The 27,166-nt window shown below is 36.3% G+C and overlaps 1 protein-coding gene across 2 annotated transcripts in view; it reads left to right on the forward strand.

Annotated features, from left to right (window-relative positions):
* The window catches only part of Rngtt (RNA guanylyltransferase and 5'-phosphatase), a 233,839-nt gene that overhangs the window by 90,558 nt on the left and 116,115 nt on the right, over positions 1–27,166 (forward strand). For both annotated transcript variants that reach the window (XM_090338447.1, XM_090338446.1), the window contains exon 13: positions 21,610–21,710. In XM_090338447.1, the coding sequence (XP_090194573.1) occupies positions 21,610–21,710 (101 nt within the window). The remainder of the gene's footprint in view (positions 1–21,609; positions 21,711–27,166) is intronic.

Below are 27,166 nucleotides of genomic sequence, written 5' to 3' on the forward strand. Positions count from 1 at the left end.
TTGAGCCACAGCACCACTTTAGGCTTTTCTATGTATGCGGTACTGAGGAATCAAACCCAGGTCCTCATGCATGCTAGGCAAGCATTCTACCACTAGGCCAAACTCTAGGCTGAATTCAGTTGTTTAAAATGATTAATTTTGTTATAAATTCTTTCAAAGTTAGTGTCACTTTATATTTACTACAAAACTATCAGTAACATTAAATGAATTACTTCCTTTTGTTGATTGATATACTTTTAAGTATTAATGTACCTAAAACTTCATTTTGCTGTATTGTTGGTAAAATTCAAGGATTTGTCAACTGCTTGAAAGCAAAATTTTTCTACTGATTTGTCATTATTACCATTATTATAATTTATTGTTGGTACTGGGGTTTAAACCCAGGGCCTCATGTCTGCTTTACTTGCTTGTTTAGCTTGTACTCTACTGTTTGATTCACATTTCCCGCCCTGCTTTTTTGCTTATTACTTTGGAAATACAATCTAGTGGACTTTTCACTGCTTGGATTGGCTTTGTATTAAGATCCTCTAGATCTTCTGAGTACCTGGGATACAAGCATGAGCCTTGGGCATTCAGCAGAATTTAAAAACATTCTGTGTTGAATTTCTGAGATGCCCTGAAGAACTCATCAATTTATTGGTCGTCATATATTTGGGGTAAACTTTATTTTACCATATAGGCCTGAACAGTCTTTCTTCTGGGAACTGGCTTACACATGTGTTTAATAGCATCTTTGGTCTCTACTTACTAAATACCAGGAAATACCCCTCTTTGTTCCCACTTAATAAACACCAGTGCTCTGTAGGGCAGTGTTTTTCAAAGTGTAGCACATAGAGGAGAATTATTACTATCGAGGAAATTGTTAGAAATATAACTCATTCCATATGTACTGATTAGAAATTCTGGGGATAGTATCTAGCAATTTGTGCTTTAACAAGTTCTGTAAGAAATTCTGATGAATGCTGAAGATGAGATTCATGTACCCTGTAGGAAAGAGTATGTCACATGGTACTATATTTCATCATTTCTTACCTTTTCCTTTTACTTATGTCCTTAGAGATACAGTCTGAACTAGTTGAGAAGTAATATATAGAGTTACTTAAGTTTAATATACAGAAGTTGTATAGACAGCAAGTAAATGAAGGAAAGAAATCTGATATTCTGAGAGTGTTTAAACCCTGGATTTTGTCTGTTTGAATATAGGGTAAAACTTTTTTTTTTGGCCAGTTGTGGGGCTTGAACTCAAGTTCTGATCACTGTTCTTGGACTTTTCTCAAGGCTAGAGTTCTACCCTTGAGCCACAGCATTACTTTCAGTTTGTTTGTTTGTTTTTTTTCTATGTATGTGGTGCCAAGGAATCGAACCTAGGTCTTTGTGCATGCTAGGCAAGCACTCTTACCACTAGGCCAAACGCCTGGCCCATGGGGTAAAACTTTTAACACAAATTTTGACACAGTGTTATGTGATTGACTTGTTTTCTTCCCAGGCTCCATAGCAAAATAGAAAGGGGGAAGATCTTACCTTCTGTGCTTCATATAGCAGGTGGAAGAGACCTAGAAGCTGAGGGACAGAAGTAAATTTGATAGAAAATCCCATTTTAGGAAGGTGGAAAATGGATTTTGATGTTCCCATATTTTCTAGGCTCACTCTTCCTAGAATTACAGAAGTAAAATCTAAATATAATAGAAACAACAGAACATGTATGAAACTTATAGTTTGGACATGTATCTATATAAGATTTGTTCTGTGTAAGAGAAATGCCCTGACAAATAAAGGAGTTTCTGTCAGAAATGCTGCATAATATCAGTTGATTGATTAATCTGTATTCTAGCATTCATTTTATTTATTTATTTACTTCTTTATTTATGTATTTATTGCTTACTTGTTTGCCTTGCCAGTCTTAAGGCTTGAAATCAGGGACTGGGCACTGTCCTTAAGCTTTCTGAAAGCTAGCACTCTACCACTTGAGACACAGCACCGATTCTGGCTTTTTCTATGTATGGGGTGCTTAGGAATCGAACTCAGGGCTTCATGCCTTCTAGGCAAGCACTTTACTGCTAGGCCACACTCCTGGCCCCTCATACTTTTTATTACAGTGATTTCGTAACTGACATCTGATAAGGCTGTAAACAAGGTAGTTTCTTGCCTTTTTTTTTTTTTTTTTTTTTTGCCAGTCTTGAGCTTAAGCTCAGGGCCTGAGCACTGTCCTTGGATTTTTCTCAAGGCTAGAACTCTACCACTTGAGCCTCAGCACCACTTCTGGCTTTTTCTAAGTATGTGGTACCAAAGAATCGAACCCGGGTCTTCGTGCATGCTAGGCAAGTACTCTACCACTAGGCCAAACTCCCAGCCCATCTTGCCATTTCTTTCTTTCTTTTTTTTTAATCTTGTGTATTTATTTATTTATTTATTTATTTTTTATTGTAATTAATAAAAGGGTTACATGATATTTGCCAGATAGAAGGTGCATTAATTCACATATATTTATACCCTTTCACATGTCTTGATCCCCATTACCCTCCCCTCCACCCTCCCACCCCGTCTTGGTTCCCCCCCCTTCCCTATCCAATTTCAAATAACCAAATACAAATACATGCAATATATCAGATAACAAAGTGAGATACTGTAACAATCAGATAACCAAGGGATAGCAAAAGAGATGAGAGATAACATAGTACATTAAGGACAACAATCATTCATTATATGGCTTTTGTTTCTATATCCTGGAGTTATTTTCAGTTAGCTTCATACTATCATCCTGCCATTTCTTATAAGCAGTGTACGACTTATGGGTTCAGTAATTTTTGAAGGAATTTGCTTCCAAATTTATGCTATTCTTTTCTACATGACCTATTTTTTTTTCAGTACTAAAGAAGGATAGGATGGATCCCTTTAATTCCTTCAACACTTTTCACTCCTTTTCTCCTTTGGTGTCCACCCACTAATTGCCAGGAAATACTCTTCTTTGTCCCCAACTTGATCACCATCAGTGTTCTGTATTCAGTATTTGTTTTTATGATGATAAAAATATTGTTTCTAACCCAGTCAGTTATTCTGTTACATTTTCTTTCCTAAAGAACCTTTTCACCCATAGTCTAACATTGGTTTCTTTTTATGTTATGATAATATTTTTTATTCAGACTTTTCAGAAGAACTGTTAATTTTTTTTTCAAAATAGTTAATCTCCTTTCCCATACCTGTTCCTTTTTCTTTTATTTCATTTTAACCTGAGGGATTCCTTCTGAAATTTTCTAAGAGCTAAGTCCACATTTGGAGAGCTTTCTTTTCTTAGATTCCTTTTTTTTATTAAAGAATTTATTAACATTGATTTTTACATCATATTTCAAATAACAAGGTTAACAAAGTTCAAGAAGGGAATCTCTATATACAATCACTGGCACTTAGTTTTAGAACTTAATCAAAATTTGGCTAAGGGTTTGTATGTCATAGATACATATTAATTTATGAAATAAAACATTATGTCTATAGAGTCATAGGTTTTTATGTCTATATAGTTATGTTTATATTTCCATTACCATGTCCATAGCATTGGGTATGCAAATATTGAGTCCTTGCTCTTGTACTCTTTGGGTTTCTTAGATTCCTTTTTATTGTCTCATCCTAGAAATCTCATACCCTTGTTTGCTGCTTTCCTGATTTAAGTGATTTTGAAAACCTGATTCTCATGTATGACTTCTGTTTTAGCTGTAAATTGAGATTGAGTGCTGTTCTCACCAGTCTTAGACCTGTTCACTATGTTCTATAACTATGATTCTGACCCTTTGTATATGTCTTGAAACATTAACAGAAAGTCATAGTAAACATTATAGCTCATGAATCATGGTCTAATTGTCAGAAGTTTATAGCAGTCTTAGATTTACATGTTTAACATTTTTGTTTTTCTTCAAAGATACTGCTATCTACTTTTCCTTTTCTTTAGAGATCCACTTATTTTTATTGCTGTACCTATATAGATTCCCAAATGAAGCTTTTATTCCAAGTTCCTTCACTATCATTTGCACTAGAGATGTCAGGTGTGTGTGTGTGTGTGTGTGTGTGTGTGTGTGTGTGTGTGTGTGTACACGCACCGGGGACTGACTCAAGGCTAGCACTATATCATGTGAGCCACATTGGGCTTTTTGTTGGATTATTAGATAAGAGTCCCATGGATTTTCTGCCCAGATCTGGCTTCAAACCAATATCCTGAGATCTCAACCTTCAGAATAGTTAAGATTACAGGCATGAGCTTCCTATGCCTGGCAAGAGAAATCATGTTTTTAAATGGTCACTAAATTCTTTTAGGTAGCTGTGTACTTTTTTATTTATTATTTTTTATTATTGAGATAATGTATAGAGGGGTTACAGTTACATTTGCCAGATAGTGAGTACATTACTTTTCACACATTGATGCCCCTTCTTATGTTTTTGTCCTCATTTCCCTCCCCCGACCCCCTCCTAATCATCTTGTTTCCCCCTCTTCCCTTTCCTATTTCAAATAAACAAATAAATGTATATACAATATAGCAGGTAACAACATCAGATACAGTAACAATATGAAATTAACCAAGGGGCGACAAAGGAGAAGAGAAATAACATAGTACATTAAGAACAACAATCGCTCAAGATAAACTTCTTGTTTCCATGTCCTAGTGACCCTTTCATTTAGTCTCATCCTATATGACCTTAGGTATCTAGGTTTTGTGCTATTGTAATGTTGTGCCCAACATTCACAGTCCTCCTAAAAGACCTCCAGAGACCACGACCAGTGCAAGCAACAAAGAGCCATTTATGCGCAAACTTGAGCCTGGTCCTCCGCGCCTTAGAAACCAGTGACGCTTGGAGGCCCTGAGTACAGAATTAGCACAGCTTTTATGGTACAGAATAATCAAGTTTTAGTTTTCATTCTCACAGCCTCATGTTGTAGTTAACTTTTACATAGAGACATTCCTCAGTTTCTTATCAGTTCTGATGTTATGGTTTCCCACAGAAATTTTAGTTTTAGGTGTCCTTGCTAGCTGTGGAACACAGCTGCTGTCCTAGAGATGACCTTTGAATGTCCTTGCGAGCTCTCTGAGTAAACATCTGATGGAGCATCTTGCAGATCTCCTGAGAAGAGGCAGTTAGGGGATTTCTCAGAACTTAACTCTTACAGAATGGAGGCTGCTTTAACAAGATGGATTCAGTCTAGCTATATTCAGTTTAGCTACCACCCTTCAGTAATCCTCGGCTAGGGGTGTCCTACATGTGTACTAATTATGCCAAATGAGGGAAACCATTGAGCCTACGTTCCTTTGGGTCTGGCTTACTTCACTTAATATGATTTTTTCCAAATCTTTCCATTTCCTTACAAATAGGGCGATATTATTCTTTCTGATGGCAGCATAGAATTCCATTGTATATAAGTTCAACATTTTCTTGATCCAGTCATCTACTGAGGGGCATCTGGGTTGGTTCCATATCTTTGCTATGGTGAATAGTGCTGCAATGAACATCATTGTGCTAGTGGATTTAGTATGTCCTTGTTTCTGGATGATTGGGTAAATGTCAAGGAGTGGAATTGCTGGGTCATAGGGGAGCTCTATGTAGTCTATTGCTTTCCATAGTGGTTGAGCTAGTTTAAACTTCCACCAGCAGTGTTGTAGCAATCCCTCCTGGCCAGCTGTGTACTTTTTGTTTTATGTTCCTCTTCCCCCCTCCCTCCCCTCCCTATTCCCCCTTCTCCCACTTCCCCCTTCCCTTCCCCTCTTCCTTCTCCTCTCTCCCTTCTGCCTTACAGGTGTGAATCACCATGCCCAGCTTGTTTTTCATTTTTTAATTGTTATTATAAAGCTAATATATAGGGGGTTACAGTTAGGTAATTCAGGAAACAAGCACATTTCTTTGTGGACAATGTCACCTCTTCTCCCATTTTTTCCCTTCCATTTCCCACCCACTAGTTGTATAGTTCATTTCCAACATGCAGTGTCTAATGAGTAACCTTGCTGCACTTGTTTACCCTTTGTCCGCTTCTGTGCCTCCCCGTACACCCCAAAGACGCACAAATGAACAAACAGAACAACAACAAAAGAAAAATAGCAAAAAAGAAAAACATGTTTGGTTTTTATTTTCAGGTGTTCTATTTGGTGAATGATTTTGATCAGATGCACATAGGCATCATGCCTTTCTGTTCCTCTTCTAAGAATATTCTCCTTTGGAAGATATGATGTGTGGATGCCTAGAGATCTGTGTAATTTATTATATTTTACAACTACCTTTCATCTGCATATGAAAAACACACCATTTGTCATTCCAAGCTTGGATCACCTTACTTGATGTGATTTATTCTAGGTCCATCAATTTCCCTGAAAATAAATAATACTATTCTTTCTAATGACTGTGTAAATTTCATTGTGTAGAGGTATCTCAGTTTTTTGGATTCACTCTATTGTAGAATAAGTGGGCTGTTTCTACAGCTTGGCTATTGTGAATAATGAAGCCATGAACATAGGTGTGCAAATGTCTTTATGGTTATCCTTGTTCGTGATTTTTCTGGGTGGATGTCTAGGAGTGGTATGCCTTGTGTTCGAATATCTATTTTTGGTTTTCTGAGTATACAACCAGAGTGATCATACTAGTTTACTACATTTCTACCAGCAGCGCAGTGGGTTTTTTTTTCCTCCATATCCCACCAGCATTTGTTATTGTTTGAATTCACAATGTTGGCTATTCTAAGTGGGGTGAGAGAGAATCTCAGAGTTGTTTTGATAAGCATTTTGTTTATAGCCAAGGATGTTGAACATTTCCTCATGTTTTACTTTGCCATTTTTTTTTTTTAATGGTCATGGGGCTTGAACTCTGGGCCTGAGCACTGTCCTTAAGTTCTTCAGCTCAAGGCTACCACCCTACCCCTTGAGCCATTGTGCCAGTTCTGTTTTCTTGTGGTTAATCAGAGATAAGAGTCTAATGGTCTTTAGTGCCCAGGCTGGCTTTGAACTGAGATCTGAGGATCTCAGCCTCCTGAGTAGCTAGGATTACAGGCATGAGTCCACACCCGGCCCCTCTTTTCTTGTCAAAGTCATAATATATAGCCACAAACTTAACTGTGTAACCTGAACTGACCTTAGGACTCATGACTGCTTTGTAGCTAGGATTACAAGTGTGAGCCACCTTGCCCTCCCTGTACTTTTCTATTCTTATCTGTTCTTCTGAGAAGTCTTTCCTTAACTCTCTTGCTTATTTAGTGATTGGTTTATTAGCTTTAGAAAGGGTTCATGTTTCATGAGCTCCTTGTATATTTTGGATATCAGGCGTTAATCTGATGTATTGCTGGTAAAGATCTTTTTTCAGTCTGTTGTCTACCTTTCTACTTTAGTAACTTTGTCCTTTGTTGTGTAGAAACTTTTTAGTTTGATGTAATTTGCCAAGTATTGCACCTATTTGCTGTGTCCCTGTTCAAAAACTTTCTTCCTGTGCCTGTGAGTTTCAGTGTTTCTCCTACTCCCTCTTGTAATTTCAGAATTTCAGATTTGATGTTGAAGTCTTTGGTCCACTTTAAATTTGTATTTGTACATAGTGACAAATACATGCTTTCTGCTTATGGATGTCCCGTTTTCCCAACACCGGTTATTGAAAAAGGCCCCTCTTCTCCCTAGTGTATATCTTTGACTTCCATATCAAATATCTGATGACTGTAAGCATATGATTTTATTTCTGGGTCTTCTTTTAATTTGGGGGTCTGTTTTTATTCCAATACCAAGTTGTTTTTGTTATTATAGCTTTGTAGTAGAGCTTGAGGTCTAGGATTGTTACCACCAGCATTACTTTTTTGCCCAGAATTGCTTTGGCTGTTCTAGGTCTGTTTTGGATTTCTTTCTCTACTTGGTAAAGAATTTCATTGGGATTTTCATGTGGATTGCGTTAACTAAATTTGTATATTGTTTTTGGCAGCATAGACATTTTTTTTTTCTTTGCCAGTTGTGGGGCTTGAATTCAGGGCCTGAGCACTGGCGTTGGGCTTTTCTCAAAGCTAGAGCTCTATCATTTAAGCTACAGCACCACTTTCAGCTTTTTCTGTGTATTTGGAACCAAGGAATCAAGCCTGGGCCTTCATGCATGCTAGGCAAGCACTCTACCATTAGGCCAAACTCCTAGCCCATCATAGGCATTTTTACAAAATTCATTCTGTCTATCCATGAACATGAACAATCTTTCCATTTCCTTATGTCATCTTTGATTTCTTTCTTCAAAGTTTTATAGTTTTTTGCTATAAAAAGGTCTTTTACTTATTTAATTAGTTATATATATATGTATTTGTATCTATTAGCCATTTGTATTTCTTGTGAGAACTGTGTGTTCATTTCTATTTCCTATTTGTTGATAAGGATTACTTGTTCTTTTGTTCATTTTTTTTTTGAGTTGTCTGTGTATCACTCCTTTATCTGTTGAATAGAGCTGAAATTTTTTCCCATTCTGTGGAGTTTCCCTTGATTTTGGTGGTTGTACTCTTTAATTTGATATAGTCTCATTTGTCAATTTTTATCCCATCTTCTGGGCATTTGGAATCCTACTTTAGGAAAACTTTGCTTATCCCTACATTTTTCATAGGAGAGTAGAGCTCACTATTATTTTTACTACTTAAAATTACTTTTATAGTAATCTTGCTTATGAAATTATATGATTTTCTGCTAAAGAGAGGAGAGTTTAAGACACTTTGTTAATAAATCTGGGATGTCATGATTTTTCTTTTTTTCTTTTTTAAACTTTTTATTGTCAGGGTAATGTATAGAAGGGGTAAAGTTACATTCGTCAGGTAGTAGGGGTATTACTTCTCACAGCTTGATACCCCTTCTCATGTTTTTGTCTCTAAGATTTTTCTTTATAGCTTTAAAAGAGAGAATAAAGGTGTTCTTATCAATTCTCTGAGATTGAGATCATTGTATTTACACATTGTCATCAAATTCCTTTTCTTTACCCAATGAACTGGTCTCTTTTTGATGTTGCATGTTCAAAAGAAAAAAAAGCAAAATTTTCAAAAGATTTTTCAGCTGTTCTAAGTCTTCAGTATAAGTAGGCAAGAAAAGAGTTGATTACACACAGGTGTAGCTTCCAGTGTGGCGAGAGTAGATGTGATTTCTAGATGGTCTAGGGATAAGGAATTAAATAAATTGTCTCCTGTTGGTGAGCAACCTAGTCTTATTGTAGTTTTCATTAACTCTTTTACAACTGAAACTATATTGAAGTCTTACTAATCTTTCTCTTTATAGCCAATGAATGTGGGCCTATTTTAAGATTTCAAAATAGGGGCATATTTACTATAATTAGTATCATGAATTAATTTCTGTGATACCTCATTTTAGGACTACTTTTTTGGGTAATAATTTTGTTTATGGTATAAGTGCCATGTGCCATTTAGTTTAAATTTTCCATGTAATTTTTTTGGTAAATTTAGAATGAATCAATGTCAGTAATAATATTGGTGGCATATGAAATGGCAAAAATCCTCCTCCTCCTCTTCCATCTTTTCCTTCTCTTCCTCCTCTCCCCCCTCCTCCTCCTCTTTTTTGCCATTCCTGGCTTGAACTCAGGGCCTGAGCACTGTCCTTGGGCTTTCTCAAGGCTAGAGCTTTACCACCTGAGCCACAGCACCATTTCCAGCTTTTTTCTATATATGTGGTACCGAGGAATTGAACCTGGGTCTTTGTGCATGCTAGGCAAGCACTCTTACCACTAGGCCAAAGTCCTGGCCCTTCTTTTTTTTCTTTTCTTTTTCCTTTTTCTTTTTTCATACCAAGATTGGACATGTTTATCAGGAAATGTTATGTAAGGAACTCAGTCTAGAGCCAGTCCAGACAGACAAATTCAAAAGAATCTTATCTTTATCCAGCAAAAATCCGGAACTGGAGGTATGGTTCGAATGGTAGAGTACCTGCCATGAGTGAAAAAATGAAGTGGAAGCAGGAGGACCTGATTTCAAGCCACAGTACTTGAAAAATATTTTTAAAATGGAAGAATTGCATGCACATGTCTAGAAAAAAGAAGCACCAAGACCCTCCAGGAACCTTGGTATTAGGACTATTTACCACCTCAAGGTGCATTTTCTCTGGATACCTTGCATGTGTACTGGCTGGGCTCTGATCGCTTTTCCTGCCCACATCTGCTGTCCCAGGAGGCAGAGGACAAGAGGCTGGGAGCCACTGCTCAGTCACTCATGTCTGATCAAATTCTGGATACAACTCTTTGGTGGTGACATCTGGGATCATGGCCAGCATGCCCAGTAGCATCTGCCCTACATCCTTGTTGTCATTATATTCATGGAGCAGGGAGATGTGGTCATCCAGTTCATTCACACTGTAGCCTTCAGATATTAGTTGATAGATCTCCTTGTCCAGCATGTCCTTCTTATCCTTCACTTTGTGAAGATCAATGTTCAGAAATTCCTCTCTGGTCCCATCGGCCTGGCCAGATTTGGGAGACTGCTGCCAGGAGCGGAAGGGCCCTCAGGAACTTTGGTTCAGCTTTGGAGTCCTGGGGTCAGGGGAGTCTGCAGCCAGGGGCATCCAGGGCAGCAGCACAAGTGTGGCTTCTCTGGTTTGCCAGGTCTCCTCTGACTGGCCTCAAACAAGATTCTCCAGAACTCAGCCTCCTGAATAGTTAGAGTTACAGGTGTGATCTGGTTGTACCTGGCAGGATATCTCTTTTCTTGCAACTCCTTTGGGACTGTATTGCTGATCAGCTAACATTAAAGAGTATGTCTGTATAAAGTGGAGAGATTGTAGCCAGTGTCAGGCAGAGTTTGATTTTAACCTGTAACCCATCTGTTGATGCTGCAAAGAATATTTCTCCAAAGGAGAAGTGGAGAAAAAATGAAGAGGTCTCATGGTGCATCTACTTGTAAAGAAGCTTCTTGGTCAGAATGTTTTCAGTAATCCCTATACTTCATAAGAAAATGATTCTGCTCTTTTACGTTAATAACTATCAGTCATGTAAAAGATAGAAAGATATTAGTATTGCTAAAAAGAAGAAAATGTTTTCATTATTGAAGATGTTGATAAAGATGATACATTAAAGGGATAATTCTCTTCAGGTCAAATCCCTGCCCATCCCCCCACAAATAAACTTAGAAGTACCGTTTTACTTTTGGTTAAATATTCTATTTCAAGAAACATAACCATGTACCAGAATGGCACATACTTACTTTAAGAAAAAAAAGGAAAAAAATTAATCGTTTTTTCATCTTTTTTGCTCTTTATTATTAATAATTTTTTTTGAATTTAGTTTTATTGTCTGGGTGATGTACAGAGGAGTTATAGTTACATATGTAAGGTGGTGAGTACATTTCTTTTCAAACATTGTTACTTCCTCCTACGTTTTTCCCTCCCCTCAATCTCCACTCCCCCAAGTTCATTTCCAACATATTGTCAATTCATTTTTCTTTAAAATTAAAAAAAATTATTGTAAAGGTGATGCATAGAGGAGTTACATAAGTCAGATCATGAGTACTTTTCCTTTTGAACTCACCCTCTCCCTCATTCTCTCCCCATTTTTCCCCTCCTGGCTTTCTTCTCCCCCAAGTTTTATAGTTTATTTCTAGCACGGTGTCTAGTGACTGTCACTGCTGAATTGCTTCACCATTTGTCCCACCATTTCTGTGCTTCCCCTCCCGCTTTCCAAAACAATACAAAGGGTACAGAAATCAGAAACAGCCACAAAAGGGAAGACACCAAAGGAAAAAAAAAGACCACACACAATTCAATTAAAAATAAAACAAAAAAAACCCCTCATGTTTCCATTTCTTGGCTTTCATTTTGATAAGCATCATTTTATTTTTAATCAATGATTGAAGCAAGAAAATAAAGCATACTGTATTAGTAACTAATCGGACTAAAAGATGAAAACCCTAGTTCAATCAAAGTAGATTTTACTTTTATTTACAGAAGTTATATGGAAAATCAGAGCTGATTCCAGTAAGCTAAGCTTATTCTAGCATTGATTTCATGAGGTTTTGACTGAACATAGTCAAACCGAGTCTTCAGGAAAATTAAAAAAATTAGAAATCATACATGCATTATTACATAACAGTTGATTCAGCTAATCTCCATTTCTACTGGTTTGTTTACTGTGTGATTTGCTTGCTGTCTGTTTATTTGTCCTTAACTTTGTAAAACTATGCAAAGTAAATGATGCCTAAAAATTTATGGCAAACCTCCAAGACTGAAAAGGGCCATAATGTATTTAAGTAGTGAAGTAAAAATTTTAGATTGTTGAATGGTGACATTCTTATGGTAAAAATAAATCAAGCATCAACAATATTTGAGATAAAGAACATAAAATAAGTTTTGGTGGATAGTATTATGTGTAGAACAGTAACTTTGTGACAGTAAAACGATTTTAAGTTACAGGTGCTCAGATCTACTATAGATAGCTGTGAGTAAAATAGCATATATATCTCAGGTGTATAAGAGGTCAATGCTTTGATGGTAGTAGACCCATGGTTTTTTTTTTTTTTTTTTTTTTTTGGCCAGTTCCAGGCTTGAACTCAGTGCCTGAGCACTGACCTAGGGATTTCTCAAGGCTAGAGCTCTACCACTTGAATCACAGCACCACTTCTGGCTTTTTTCTACATATGTGGTACTGAGGAATCAAACCTGGGTCTTTGTGCATGCTAGGCAAGCACTCTACCACTAGGCCAGACTCACAGCTGACCCCTGTCTTTTTTAAGCCTTAATATCTTAATAAGGGCTCTACCCTTATTAATTATCTGAGGCCCCATCTTTTAATACCATCATTTTGAGGTTAACATTTTACTATATGAATTTCAGAGGGGCATAGACATTTAATATACAGCATGGTGTTTTACATAATTTGAAATGTTAGCTTTAATTGAAGAAATATTTATACTTATTTTGAGATTTTTTCTTTGTATTTAATATCTTCTTTGTATTTAATATCTTCTTTGTATTTAATTTCTTTCTAAGGCTTAAGATTCAAGCCTTTACCCAAAAAATTATTTTCAAATTAAATTTTTTTTTTTTAAAGCCAGTCCTGGGTCTTGACCTCAAGGTCAGGGCACTGTTCCTGAGCTTTTTTTTTTTTTTTTTTTCCGTCAGTCCTAGGCTTGGGCTCAGGGCCTGAGCACTCTCCCTGGATTTTCTCAAGGCTAGAGCTCTACCCCTTGAGCCACAGCACCACTTCTAGCTTTTTGCTACGTATGTGGTACCGAGGAATTGAACCTGGGTCTTCGTGCATGCTAGGGAAGCACTCTACCACTAGGCCAAACTCCCGGCCCCCTGAGCTTTTTTTTGCTCAAGGCTAGCACTCTACCTCTTGAGCCACAGTGCTACTTCTGGCCTTTTCTGTTTAATGTGGTACTGAGAATCAAACTCAGGGCTTTATGCATTCTAGGCAAGCACTCTACCACTCAGCCACATTCCCAGCCCCAAATTAAATTTTTTATTTCATTAACCATTTATATTAAAACCAAGTAGGTTTTATTAGATTCTCCTTTTCAGTTCTATGATTTTACTATTTTGATATTTTGATATACCATAGGTATTAGATCTTTCATTCATATCTATTAGATTGTTAAAGTTAATTTACAGTTGATAATAACATTAATAAGGGGATTTAATTAGACTTGTGAAAATTGAACTTGTTAATTTTAACCTTTTAAAAGTCCTCTTTGGTTTTGTTTTTTCATCTGGAGGCTCTCATGTTTCTAGAGAAGATTTTTTTATACCATTAATAATCATTACAAAATAGTAATATTTGTATATACTAAGTTATACAATTAGTTAACGTTACAGATCTTACAAGTATAGAACAATGAGTGTTTTGTCTACCATGTCTGTTGTGACTAATAAAATATTAGTTGTTTCTAGAGTATGACCTCTCAGGCAAAAGTGATAAAATTGATTTTTTTAAAAAAATGTTTTTAATATTGGCTTGATTTTCTTTAAGGTAGGATAGCTTGACTGTTTTTGTCTTTGGCCTAAATTGCATATAAATTTATAGTCAGTTTTAGGTTCAATAATATGTTCTTGTAAAATATTAATGTTCTATGAAATCATTAGTACTGCCAGGTATAATGACTGATATGGATAGATTATAAATGAAAATTGGAATTAGTCTAATGTCCTTTCTTGAAGTACACATGAATTAGAGTGGTTTTTCTCTGTAGCAGAAGTGGTGTTACCATGGTGAGAGCTTCTGTTTCCATGACATTTGCTTGCATATTTTGAGAGGTCTTCAATTGAAGGAAGGCTTCTTTTCCTGCCAGACTGGAGAAAGTGTCATTCTACCTTTTCCATTTTTTTAAATTAAAAAAAATACAGTAAATTCCACGGAATTATTACTAATGAAGTGCCAAGAAAGAAAATGAACCTTGTATATTTAATTTTTTCTTGTTCTACTTTTAAAGCATAGCAAAATATTATTAGACTGCATTGTTTAAGGAACAATAAAGGAAGAACATCATCTAAATTTCTATTTTTAAATTTTTGTTTATTATCTTTAAGTAGTTTATTATGTCAGCTTATTATGAGTACAGTGCAATTTGATCCATGTCACCCTTTTATCATTCTCCCTCAATTCCCAAATACATGATTTCCTCTTGAATTCTTTTGGCAAAACAGTTATAGATCATGTTGTAATCAACCATAGCTGGCAATAGATATATAATATGACTTCTCAAGTAAAAACAATTGTTAATGGTGACAAATGGTAGAAATAGGGGAAATAAATATTAACAAAGATTTCATGACAATGAATGGAACCAATTAACTCCTGAGGGTAAAAAATACAGAGTATACAATTTTCAACACAGATGATGAATAGTGATAGTTCTTTTTATAGGTATTATATAGTTCTTTTTATAGGTATTATATATATATCAGGGTCTGGGTCCTGTCTCTGAGTTTTTTTGCTCAGGGCTGATACTTAATCACTTGAGCCAAGGTCTACGTCTGGCTTTTTGGTGGTTAATTGAAGTCTCACAGACTTTTCTTCCAGAGTTGGGTTTGAACTCAGCCTCCTACCTGAGTAGGTAGGATTTTAGGCCTGAGCCATTAGACATAGCTTACATTTAATGTTGGAACAATAATGGTAGGTTTTTTGTTTTTTTTTTTTTTTTTTTTGCCAGTCCTGGGGCCTGAACTCAGGGCCTGAGCACTGTCCTTCGGCTTTCTGAAGGCTAGCGCTCTACCACTTGAGCCACATTTTTACTTCCGGCTTTTTCTGTTTACGTGGTACTGAGAAATCAAATCGGGGTTTCTACAACTAGGTCATGCTTCCAGGTACAATATACCAGATACCAAAGTCAGATACAGCAGCAACAGAAGATAAATCATAAGGGGGGAAAAAAGAAAAGGAAAGAAAGAAAAAATTCATATAGTACATTAAAAACAATAACCACAAGGATAAATCTTTTTTCCCTGTCCTGGAGTTCATTTATAATAATTAGTGTGCATATAAGATTTTCCTAGCAGAGGGGTGCAATAGCTCAAAAACGTTGTATATAGGACGTGAAGGGAGAAGCTAAGTGAAATAATGGTAGGTTTTTTGGGGGTTTTGGTTTTTTTTATTTTGATCCGTTGTAGGACTTGAACTCTGGGCCTGGGCCTTCTCCCTGAGCTGTTCAGCTCAAGGCTACCACCCTGCTCCTTGACCCATAGTGCCACTTCTGGTGTTCTGGTGGTTAATTGGAGATAAGAGTCTCAGGGACTTTTGTGATGGGCTGGCTTTGAACTGCGATCCTCAGATCTCAGATCCTGAGTGGCTAGGATACAGGCATGAGCCACTGGCATCTGGCTAATAATGGTAGATTTTTAAAAATTGTGTTGTTTAATGGTAAATTTTTAATTTTATCTTTCCAGTAGAAAGTACATTCACATGGTTTAAAAGCTTCAACATGTATCAAGAATATGTAGCTATCTCTGTTAATTTATTTCCTTCCCTGTTAATTTTTTAATGTAACTAAACATTTTTGAAATACAATTTTATTTTTTATTATTAAGGTGTTATATAAGGTGTGTCAATTATGTAAGTCAGGTAAATGAGTACATTTCTTTTTTGTTGGACAGTTACCCCTTCCTTCACTATCCTTCACTTCCTTGTTTTCAGTTGCTTTATGTGGATTCTAAGATGTGTGTGTGTGTGTGTGAGAGAGAGAGAGAGAGAGAGAGAGAGAGAGAGAGAGAGAGAGTTTTATCCAGATATATGTGTGAGAAAGAGAGTGTGTGTGTGTGAGGTGTGAGTGAATGTGTATAGGTTTGAACTCAGGATCTTGTATTCAATAAGTAGGTTCTTTTATCATTTGCGCCACATGCCCCAGCTCTTTAAAGTATACTTCTTAATGTTTATTTTGTTAAGACTCTGGTTTTAGCATTTTGGGGGACCTACTAGAATCTTGGCAAAAAGATAGAGCTTTTTATTGATACTTTCTGTCCCTTGTGCTTATAATTATAAATTTTAGAAGGCTATTTAAAATAACATTTAATTATTTTAAAATAAAAATTTAAACTTTCATTAAAAATTTAATAATGGTTAAAAAGCGATGACTTCTCAAAAATTTTATCTTTAAGTCGTTGTATAAAGGAGCATATACCAAAGCAGTTTATGAATACAATCCCTCCCTCCCTCCCTCCCTCCCTCCCTCCCTCCCTCCCTCCCTCCCTCCCTCCCTCCCTCCCTCCCTTCCTTCCTTCCTTCCTTCCTTCCTTCCTTCCTTCCTTCCTTCCTTTTTCTTTTTCTGCCTCCCTCCTCCCTTTCTCCTCCCCCCTTTTTCTGGTCAATTGTGGAGCTCTTCAGCTCAAGGCTACCATCTGTGATGTATACATTATTACAGAAGTTTCTCCTTCTGCCTTGAACAGTTTTCATCATTACTCTCAATCTTCCAATGCCACAGGAGTGTGTGTGTGCGTGTGTATGTGTGTGTGAAGTCTAATCTGATAGGCCAGTGTGACTCCTGTGCTCTTACCCCACAGTATTTACAAGTATATTGATTTTTAGTTGTATTAAAATTTCTATTTCCCTTGTTAGACAGTAAGTATCACAAAGGCACATACTGTGTCTGTCTCATTTAGTGTTCATAAAAGTAGATTCTCAGTCTGGGGGCATGTGACTCAACTAGTAAAGCACTTTTCTGACATATGTACCATCTTGGGTTTCATCCCCAGTATTGCCAATAAGAAAAGGTTTGGGGGTGAATGTTCAATACTACATGTCACCTCTGTGCATTCTGAATGTCTTCCTTCCATGTATCTGCTTACTTTTATGTCTTTTTATGTGTGTATCTTTTTTTTTTCCCAATTTGGGTTTGAGCTCAGGGCCTGAGCACTGTCCTTGGACTAGAACTCTACCACTTGAGCCTCAGCACCACTACCAGCTTTTTTCTATGTATGTGGTACCGAGGAACCGAACCTGGGTCTTCGTGCATGCTAGGCAAGCACTCTACCACTAGGCCAAACTCCCGGTCTTGTAGGTAATTCTTGCTTAAATCTTACCTCTTTTAGGAACTTTTTGTTGATCTCTATGATCACATTATATTCATATGCTGGTATAATACTCTGAAATTTCTATGTCATTAAATTCTTCACCATTTGTTAAAACTGCTTATGTGTCTAAAATCTATCTAGCACCCCCTCTTTTTTTTGCCAGTCCTGGGGCTTGAACTCAGAACCTGGGCACATTTTCCCTGAGCTTCTTTTACTCAAGGCTAGCACTCTATCTCTTGAGCCACAGTGCCACTTCTGGCCTTTTCTGTTTATGTGATAGTGAGGAATTGAACCCAAAGTTTCATGCACAGTAGGCCAGCACTCTTATCACTAAGCCACATTCTCAGACCCTATATTTTCTTATAGTTTTATAGTTTGAAGTTTTGTTTTAATCTATACTTAATGGAGTTTTTTTGTGTGGTGTGTGCTCTTTTTCCTATTGGCCCAGGTTAATGTGCTAGTTAGTATGTATTTTAAAATTGGGAGTAAAATATTTGGGTTTTGAGTATTCATTTTATCTGTTCATATTACTCCACTTCCTATGCCTCATCTTAGGAGCTATGAAAAAGGGAAATTGTATTAAATTGATTTATTTTGAGCTGGAATGGTGGTTCATGCCTATAATCCTAGCTACTCAGGAGGCTGATATCTGAGGATCTGTTCAAAGCCAGCCCCAGCACAAAATCAGTGAGACTCTTATCTTCAATTAACTCAAGGGTGGGGCTGAAATGCCCAGGCCCAGAGTTCAAATTCCACAACTGACCAAAAACAGAAAACAAATTGATTTACTTTGTGGAATATTCCACAAATGACTTAGAAGTATTCAGTAGCTCTAGAGTCTGGGTGAAAATAGTCAGTAGATTTTAACATTCAAAATTATTATTTTTATTATTCTGTATCAAAAACCGTATTGGGAGATAAAGCTGGGGGGGACAAATAAGATCATACATTATGGGGAGGTGTTTGGTGGTTAAGTTGAGAAGCTTGTATTCTGTTTAATAAACCATTTAACAAGCATAATCAAATTAATTATATTTAATAGGGCTCGTTGGTAATATCTGTAGCAATAGGTTATCATAGTGGCTTGGGTAAAGAGTAATAGAAATAATAGAGGTGAGAGATAATGTACTAGCATGAATCAGAAGTTTTGAATCTGCCCAGTTAGGAGATCCATGTTAATCAGAAAATGGAAATCAAAAAGAAGAAGAATGCATTTTCTGTTGTTCAAGAAGTAAATGATTCAGTTTTAGATTTGAAACTTTTGGTCCACTACTAGGACATTAATAAGGGAGATGTGTGCTTTATATACTTTATATTTGAAGATGAAGATTTAGATCTCCTTGTGAGAAAAATTAGAAGTAGAAATGAAGAGTTAAGAATTATTTTCATTGTAGGTATATTTAGAGTCTTTTAGACTAGAGTTTATACAGTGAGAACCAATCATAGATGTGTGAAGAACATGTCTTATTAAAAAATGGACTGGACTGGTCATTGGTGGCTCACACTTGTAGTCTTAGCTCACTGGGAGACCCAGAGTGTTAGGGTCCAGGTTTGAGGCCAGCTTGGGCAGTAGAAAGTTCTTGAGTCTGTTCCTCAACAAAAAGTTGGACATGGCAACATGTACTTGTTATTCTAGCTACTAAGGATCCTAATGTAAGTGGAAACGAGACCCTGTCTAAAACATAATCAGCAAAAAAAAAAAAAATCAGGGCTGGAGGGTGTGACTCAGTAGTGAGAGTGCCTAGTTAGCAAGGTGAAGGCCTTGAGTTAAAACTCCAGAACTGCCAAGGAAAAAGCCAAGGATGGTGAGTAATGCCTGTAATTTCAGCCTTTTGGGAGCTGGAGACAGAAAGACTGCACTTTCAGGCCAGCATTGATAACAAAATTAGCAAGTTCCTTTCTCAAAGAAAAAGCTGGGACATGGTGGGAGATGTAGGTAGGAGAATTGGGGTCTGACACAGTCCTAGTCAAAAAGTGTAAGTCCTTATCTGAAAAAAAAAAAATGGGTAGGAGTGTGGTTTCAGTGATAAGAGTATTTGCCCAGCAAAGGTCCTAAGTTCAAACCAAAAAAAAAAAAAAAAAAAGGAAGGAAAAAAGAAAAGATTCCATTATTTTACTTCTGTCAGTAGAATTACTATCTAGGATTTTGTTGGTTTCTTGGAAACGAAATACTAGAACAATAGAGTTAAAAAATTGTATTAAAATGAGGATACGGATCTTAGTATGAACATATGAAAATGTACTGTCAGCTTCTAGTGTAGACCTTGGAATATATGTTCCAAGAGTATAACTGCTCATTTAACATTTCACCATGTGAAAATAATATTGTATAACTATAAGACATTTTGAATACCTCTGGCCTAGAGATCCCGTTTGACACATAAAAGATGCTATTTACTGTAGTTTTACAATTGATGACCCCACTTTGAACTTGTTTGACATTAAATTGATAGAGGAAAAGTTCTAAAAATATCTCACCTTTGCTGTACCTACCCCGAGCTTCATTTATGTCAAGATTTCTCAGCCCTTGCACAATTGATATCCCTCCCATTCCCCATCCTCCCTATTACTCCCTCCTCTCCTCCTCTCCTCCTGCATCCCCCCATCTCACCCTCTGGGTCTCACTACGTAGACCAGAAGCTAAATTGGAACTTATTATATAGCCCAGGCTGACCTTGAACTCAGGATCTTGCTGCCTCCATCCCAGAAATGCTTAAGTACAAGGATTACAAACATGTGTTACTACCACGGTGTCTGGCTAACAGTTGACATTTTGAACTTTTTTTTTTTTTTAAGTTGTCACCTGTCCAGTTATTGAATTCTTGCCATCTATCCACTAGGTGGCAGTAGCACGCCCCTTCCTTTCTCAGTGACCTACCAAAGCATCTCCAGCTATTGCCAAATATCTTCATGGGGCAAAAAATCACTGCCAGTTGAGAACCACTGCTTTACTCAAGAATATATCACACCTTAAGTTAGTTTTCTGCCTACTTTAGTTTTAGAGACTTCCCTTTGCCATATGGCTGACCATTCTCTAGAAGCCAGGTCCTGTAATTTCGTAAACACTTTGCTAACATAATACTTTGCTGCCTGATATATATCTATATCTATATCTATATCTATATCTATATCTATATCTATATCTATATCTATATCTTTCACTGTTTCTTTGTTATCTCGTTTATAGTTTGACAAGATGATTTCAAATCATTAAACTTTCTTTTTTTTTTCTTTTTTTGCCAGTCCTGGGCTTGAGCTCAGGGCCTGAGCACTGTCGTTGCACTTTCTCAAGGACAGAGTTCTACCACTTGAGCCACAGCATCACTTCCAGCTTTTTTCTATGTATGTGGTACTGAGGAATTGAACCCCAGTCTTCGTGCATGCTAGGCAAGCACTCTACCACTAGGCCAAACTTATGGCCAAATTTTATTTTTCTTTTTCTGGTTCTGCATCTTGAGCTCTGGGCCTGGGCATTGTCCCTGAGCTCTTCTGCTCAAGGCTACCACCCTACCCTTGAGCCATAATGCCACTTCTGGCTTTTTCTAAATATGTGGTATGGAAGAATCGAACCCAGGGCTTTATGCATATTAGGCAGGCACTCTACCACTAGGCCCCACTCCTGGCCCCTTCCTTTATTCTTTTTGATTCTTCAGTACCACAGTGAGCCTCCTTGCTAATAGGATATTCCTATTTTTAATAGGATATTCCTATTAAATATGCTTTGTTAATTTTTTTCATATATTTTTTTATTGTAATTAGTAGAAGGGTTACATGATATTTGCCAGATAGAAGGTGCATGAATTCACATACATTGATACCCTTTCACATGTCTTGGTTCCCATTTCCCTCCCCCCCACCCCCATCCCTCATCTTGTTTTCCCCCCTTCCCTATCCAATTTCAAATATGCTTTGTTAAATTTTATCCAATTCTTTTCATTAATGGATTGCCAACTGAAATATTTTGCAGTTTCAGTTTTATAAATAAGTCTATGTCTTTGATAGAGAAAGGAGTGTCACTTATTGGGAGATAAGAAAATTATTTTTGGAATGGAGTAAATTTTACTTATATGAGTAATATATTTAGTAACTTAGTCTTAAATCTTGAGATTATTTCTAATTTTTATCTTTCAACTCACTTTAGAAATATAAACCCGGTCGATGTGATGACATTTTGAAATGGAAGCCCCCCAGTCTCAATTCTGTGGATTTTCGCCTAAAGATAACAAGAATGGGAGGAGAAGGGTAAGTGTTCATTTCCCCAGCACAAATGTGTTTTTGTTGCTATTGTGAATGGTTCGGGGAGAGTGTGTGAAAGATCTTACTTGTAACCTAGTCTGGACTCTTACTCCTGATCCTCCTGCTTCAACCCAGCAATTATTATTACAGTTATGTGTACAACACATACTCAATCCAACGATTTTATATGAAGGAAGATTCTGTATAAAGCCCTCATTAATTGTGATTATTTTACATAGATTTTATAATACTTAAAAGAGAGAAAGTAAAATACAGTTTATATACACATTTCACAGTATATTCATTCCTTTGATCTAGAATATCTAATAGAACATCTAGTCAGGTTTAGTCCTCAAGATATTTTTAATTTTGAATAGTTCTTACTAATTAAAAAATGAACATTTTGAATTGTGAAAGTAGATATTACCAAAATATTTATAAATGTAAGGTGATTGTTGGTATCTTAATTAAATTATTTAATTTTAATATTAATTCTTATCTTTCGCTGGTCCTGGGCTTGAGCTCAGGGCCTGGGCACTGTCTTTGAACACTTTTGCTCAAGGGTAGTGCTGTGCCACTTGAGCCACAACACCAATATATAATTTAGTGCTGTTATTAGTAGTACATTTTAAAATGTATTTTCCTTTAAATGTCTTAACATATTTTCTATTATAAATTTTGGAACACAGGAAGTTTAAGATGATTTCTAGATAGCTATATGTAATTTATATCAGTATAAGTACATGTTTATTTAACCTGGGTGTCAGTATTCAAGAATGTAATATGAGGTGATATATGGTAACATATTAAGACATTATTCCATTAGTTGCTATAATGTTTATTCATATAAAGAGCTTTCAATTAAGAAAGTAGATAGCAAACTTCATAGTAAGTCAGTATATTAGAAGATTGTTGTTACAAATATGTCTGTTAATAGTTTGGAAAAAGAGTAGCTATGAATCATAACAAGTACAGCATGAATAAGCCTGATGATACTGCAGTAATCTCAGCACTCAGGAAGCAGAGGCAGGAGAATCATGACTTGTCTAAGCCTGTTACCTGACTGTTTCAAAAAAGAAAAACAAATGCTATATGTATTAGTATAGTGGTACTAAGTCACTAAAATTAGTAGAAAAGCTAATTTTTTTTGTAGTTGTTCTTCCAAATATTTTTATGAAGGTTAAAATGTAGTGGTGGTTGTTGTTTTTTTTTTTTTTAGTAAAGCTTCATTTTCTGAGGAAGGCTTTGAATTTCAGCAGTTATAATAATTTAGTAGTTACTGGCACCTTGAAAGTTTAGTATGAATAGAAAAGTCTATGTTGAATGTCCTCTTGATGGCAATTTAAATCTCAGACTCTCCGTTTTCACTCCTCTTGCCCCTTACTGCACTGGGTGGCCTTGCTCTTGCTATGCTGGTGGTCTGTCACCTGAGTGAGATGTGCCTCCAGCCCTCTTACTCTTCATTAGCTTTTCAGAAAACGTAAGATATAGTAACATTAGTTTATCATGGTCTAAACTAGTATACTTTTGTAATATATAGTGTTAAATTTTATTAGATATGCAATTATGGATTTTCATCTGGTTTAAGCAATATTATGGTTTTACATTAAGTAATCTACAACCAGTTATCCAAAGGTAGTTTATACTCTGGAATTGTAAATTCTTGTGATTCACAGTGAGTGGTACAAACTTATGCACAGTAGGTAAAAGAACAGATCCTTGAGCTAGTTTTCTTGAGGTGAAATCTGCTCACTGACTGTGACCTTGAGCACATTAATTTTTATCTCTGCCTTAGGTTCTTCATCAATAAAATAAATTGGCCTCATAAGACTTTTATGAGGATAAAATGTATAAAATATTTAGAACGGAACTTAGCACCATAGTAAGCATTTAGAGGCTTACTTTTATTTTTTGTTTTTTTAATTGGATTTAAAAGTTCATATTCCTCTGTAATACATGTCTTTGACTTGTTTGTATAATCTGTCACAAATTGTTTAAAGAGACTGGTTTCTGAAGTAAAGATTTAAAAGACAGTAATAAATGGTAATGGGAGAATGTGAACTGGACACTCTCAAATATCAATGTTGATATTGTACATTGGTGCACACTTTGCCAGGCAGATAGTGATAGTTCCTTAAAAGGTTCTATTTTACCAAATCACTAACCAAGAGAAATGAAAACCTGTGTCCACATACAATTTGTATGTGAATTTTTTTAGCAAAATTATTCATTAGAGTTGAGATAAATAAACAACCCCGATACCTGCCACTGACAAATGAATGTACATGCAAACAAACAAAACAGTTCTGCTACTCCACATACTAGTATGGTAGATCGAATCCTCTTAAGCACAGGGGCTCTGTAATGTCCTGCCTGGACTTCAGTTTCAACTTATACCACTCTTAGCCTCTTTTTGTGTTTCTATAACTGTAATATGGATGATGACCTGTCACTTTTGGAAAAGTTAATAAAATTACACACAACATTTGTCTGCTGCATGTCACAGTAAAATACTAAGCATGTGTAATATATATGTAATGTAATATGATATGATATATTCTGATCCTATATATAACGTATGTTCTAAATATTTAAAAGATCACTGGATGAAATGAGGGTAGAGAGCAAGAAAGCCATATTATGGTCATAGAATATATTGTTGATCATGCCAGGGGAACTGTCTTCTGATAGTTCTTCAAATTAGTGTAGATACAAAAGTGTTTGCCAACTTGTATTTTATATAAGATTTCAGAAGCTGTGTTGCTTTGCTTCATTAAAGACAGCAAGCACATCTGGAATAGCAGCTGCAATTGGTATAACAACCTGATTAAATTTATGATAATTTATAATCATTCTAAAGTCTTTGATGGTGGTACTAATCTCTCCACTTCCCTTGGGGATATGTTATTGCTGTTGGTTTGTTCTCCTGGCAGGAGGACAAGTTGTGGGGGCTTTCATTTGGTCTTCCTTAGAATAATGACTCTTACTCTGTGCTTTAGAGAGCCATTGTGGAAATTCTTTCAATTGTCAAGTATTTCTTTCCAATTTTATGTCCATTAGCCAGAAAATAACCATAGGGTATATTTGTACATGTGTTAGCTCACTTAGACTTGTTTATATTTTTACCAATTTGATTTTCAACAAATAGAAGAAAAAATACAAATTCTACACATTGGTGGAGTATAACTTGAGATCTTTTAATACATCTACACATTGTGTGATTTTTAAATTAGAGCAAACATGTATCTCCTTAGACATCATTTTTTGTTAATCTAGTGCGCAGTTAACTTAGAAGATGTTGCCAGTCTTATAGAAAGCAGTTAGAAGATGTCTAGCAAGATCAGAACATGTTTTTTTCCCCTGTAAAAGACCAGAAAGTAAATAATTAGGGATTGTGTCTGTGTCTTTGTCTCAACTGTTTTGCCATTGTAGCACAAAACGAGCATTGATAATAAGTATATATACATAGCCCTCTTACAATGACATTTATTGAAAAACAAACTTGAGGCCATTTAGTCTTTTTGAACTGTATTTTGCCGACTGTAGTTTACAGTTTACACTCGTGACAGTGTCAGGATTCTTTTCTTCATGTGGTATCTGGACTCACACTTGGTGCTTTCACAGTTGAACAATATCTCTAGTCTGGCTTTTGCTAGTTAATTGAAGATGGGGTCTCTTGGAGTTTTGTGCTGGAGCAGGCTTTGAATCTTCTAGGTTTCCGCTTCCCAAGTGACTGGGATTACAGGTATGAACCCCCAGGGCCAACTCTACAATCTTGATTATACTTTGTTTCTAGTATTGCCTAGGAGAAGACAGGAGGAGCTCTAGTTGACCTCTTTTCAGTTCCTCTGCTTTTTTCTTTTTGTTAGGTTTTAGTTACACCTATTAAAGTTTCACCCCCCTGTTTCCTATGGAAAAATGTTTTCCATATCTGTCATATCACCAAGTCATAATCAAGTTGCCACCATCACAGTAAATACTGGCTTAGGCAAGACTAGTTAATAGCCAGTAGGGTTTTTTTTTGTTTTTTGTTTTTTTTTTTTTGTTGTTGTTGTTGTCTTGTTTTGTTTTGTGTGTGTGTGTGCACGTGCCAGCCAGTTCTGGGCTTGAGCTCAGGGGCTGAGCACTGTCCTTGGACTTTCCTAAGGCTAGAGCTCTACCACTTGAGCTTCAGCACCACTTCAGGCTTTTTTCTATGTATGTGGTACTGAGGAATTGAACCTGGGTCTTTGTGCATGCTAGGCAAGCACTCTACCACTAATCCAAACTCCTGGCCCCAATAGCTAGTAGTTTTCAGAGAAAACAAATTACAAGAACATAGTATATATTTTTTATATCCTGCAGTGCTGGTCATGAAACATAGAGCAAATGGCTGGACAAGTACACTTTACTACTGAGCTATGGTCCCCAGCTCACCTTGGGTTTAAAATGTCTTTCTAGGGACTTATTATTTACCAGGGGTATAGTATTGACTATATAATTGAGAACTGAACCAATTCCATTATAGGTATTAGCAGAGAACAAAAGGGACATCATTGTTTTAGTTATCTAGTATTCTGACTGTGGACATGAAGTATGACGCTTAACAATGTGAAAACATCTCATAAGTGGAAATTTGTGATTTTTAGAAAATAGATTATTCCAATATGTTGTCCTAAAAACAAAATCCAAAAAGTATTTACATAACATGTTGCATAAAACTTTATTAAGTCAAATATAAATTTCAACAAGAGTATATTGTCTCTATTAAGTATAGTTATCTCAGAGAGTCTTGCCTCCTGTGTTTCTTTGTGATCCCCGTCATTATTGAGGACTTCTTTGTTCCCTATTTCTTCCTATTCACCAGGCACTGAGCTATATTTGCTAAAAATTTTCTAATGTGCGGGGTTTTTTTTTTTTTTTTTGAGGGGTGTGGGGGAGAGTAAGGGGCAGTAATAAGGTTTGATCTCAGGGCCTTATTCTTGCTGGGCAAGCATTCTACTGCTGAGTCATTCCCCTAGACTTCTTTTAAATAGTGGCTGTGTTTGTGTGCATGCGCACGTGTGTGCGTGTGTGTGTGTGCGCGTGTGTGCAGTTTTGGTGCTGATTTTGGGATTTGAACTCAGGGCCTCAATGCTTTCACTCAGTTTTTTCAGTTATGACTGTTGCTCTACTATTTCAGCCTCACCTCCTCCTCTGGCTTTTTGCTGGTTAATTAGAAGAATTTCAGGGATTTGTCTGCTCAGGTTGGCTTTCAACCACTGTCTTTATCTCAGCCTCCTGAGTAGCTAAGTATAGCCATGAGCCATGAGTGCCCAGCTTTGACAGTTTACTTTTTTTAAATCTTTTAAATATTTATTATTGATTTTTAAAATAAACAAATTACAATAATAAAATTAAAATTTTCAAGAAGCTATAAAATGTTAAGTATTACTTCAGTTATACCAGAAATTTTAAAATTTAAGAGGATATTTAACTGCTGT

This window comes from Megascapheus bottae, chromosome 8, assembly GCF_031878675.1.
Source record: "Megascapheus bottae isolate mThoBot1 chromosome 8, mThoBot2.hap1, whole genome shotgun sequence".
NCBI lineage: Eukaryota > Metazoa > Chordata > Mammalia > Rodentia > Geomyidae > Megascapheus > Megascapheus bottae.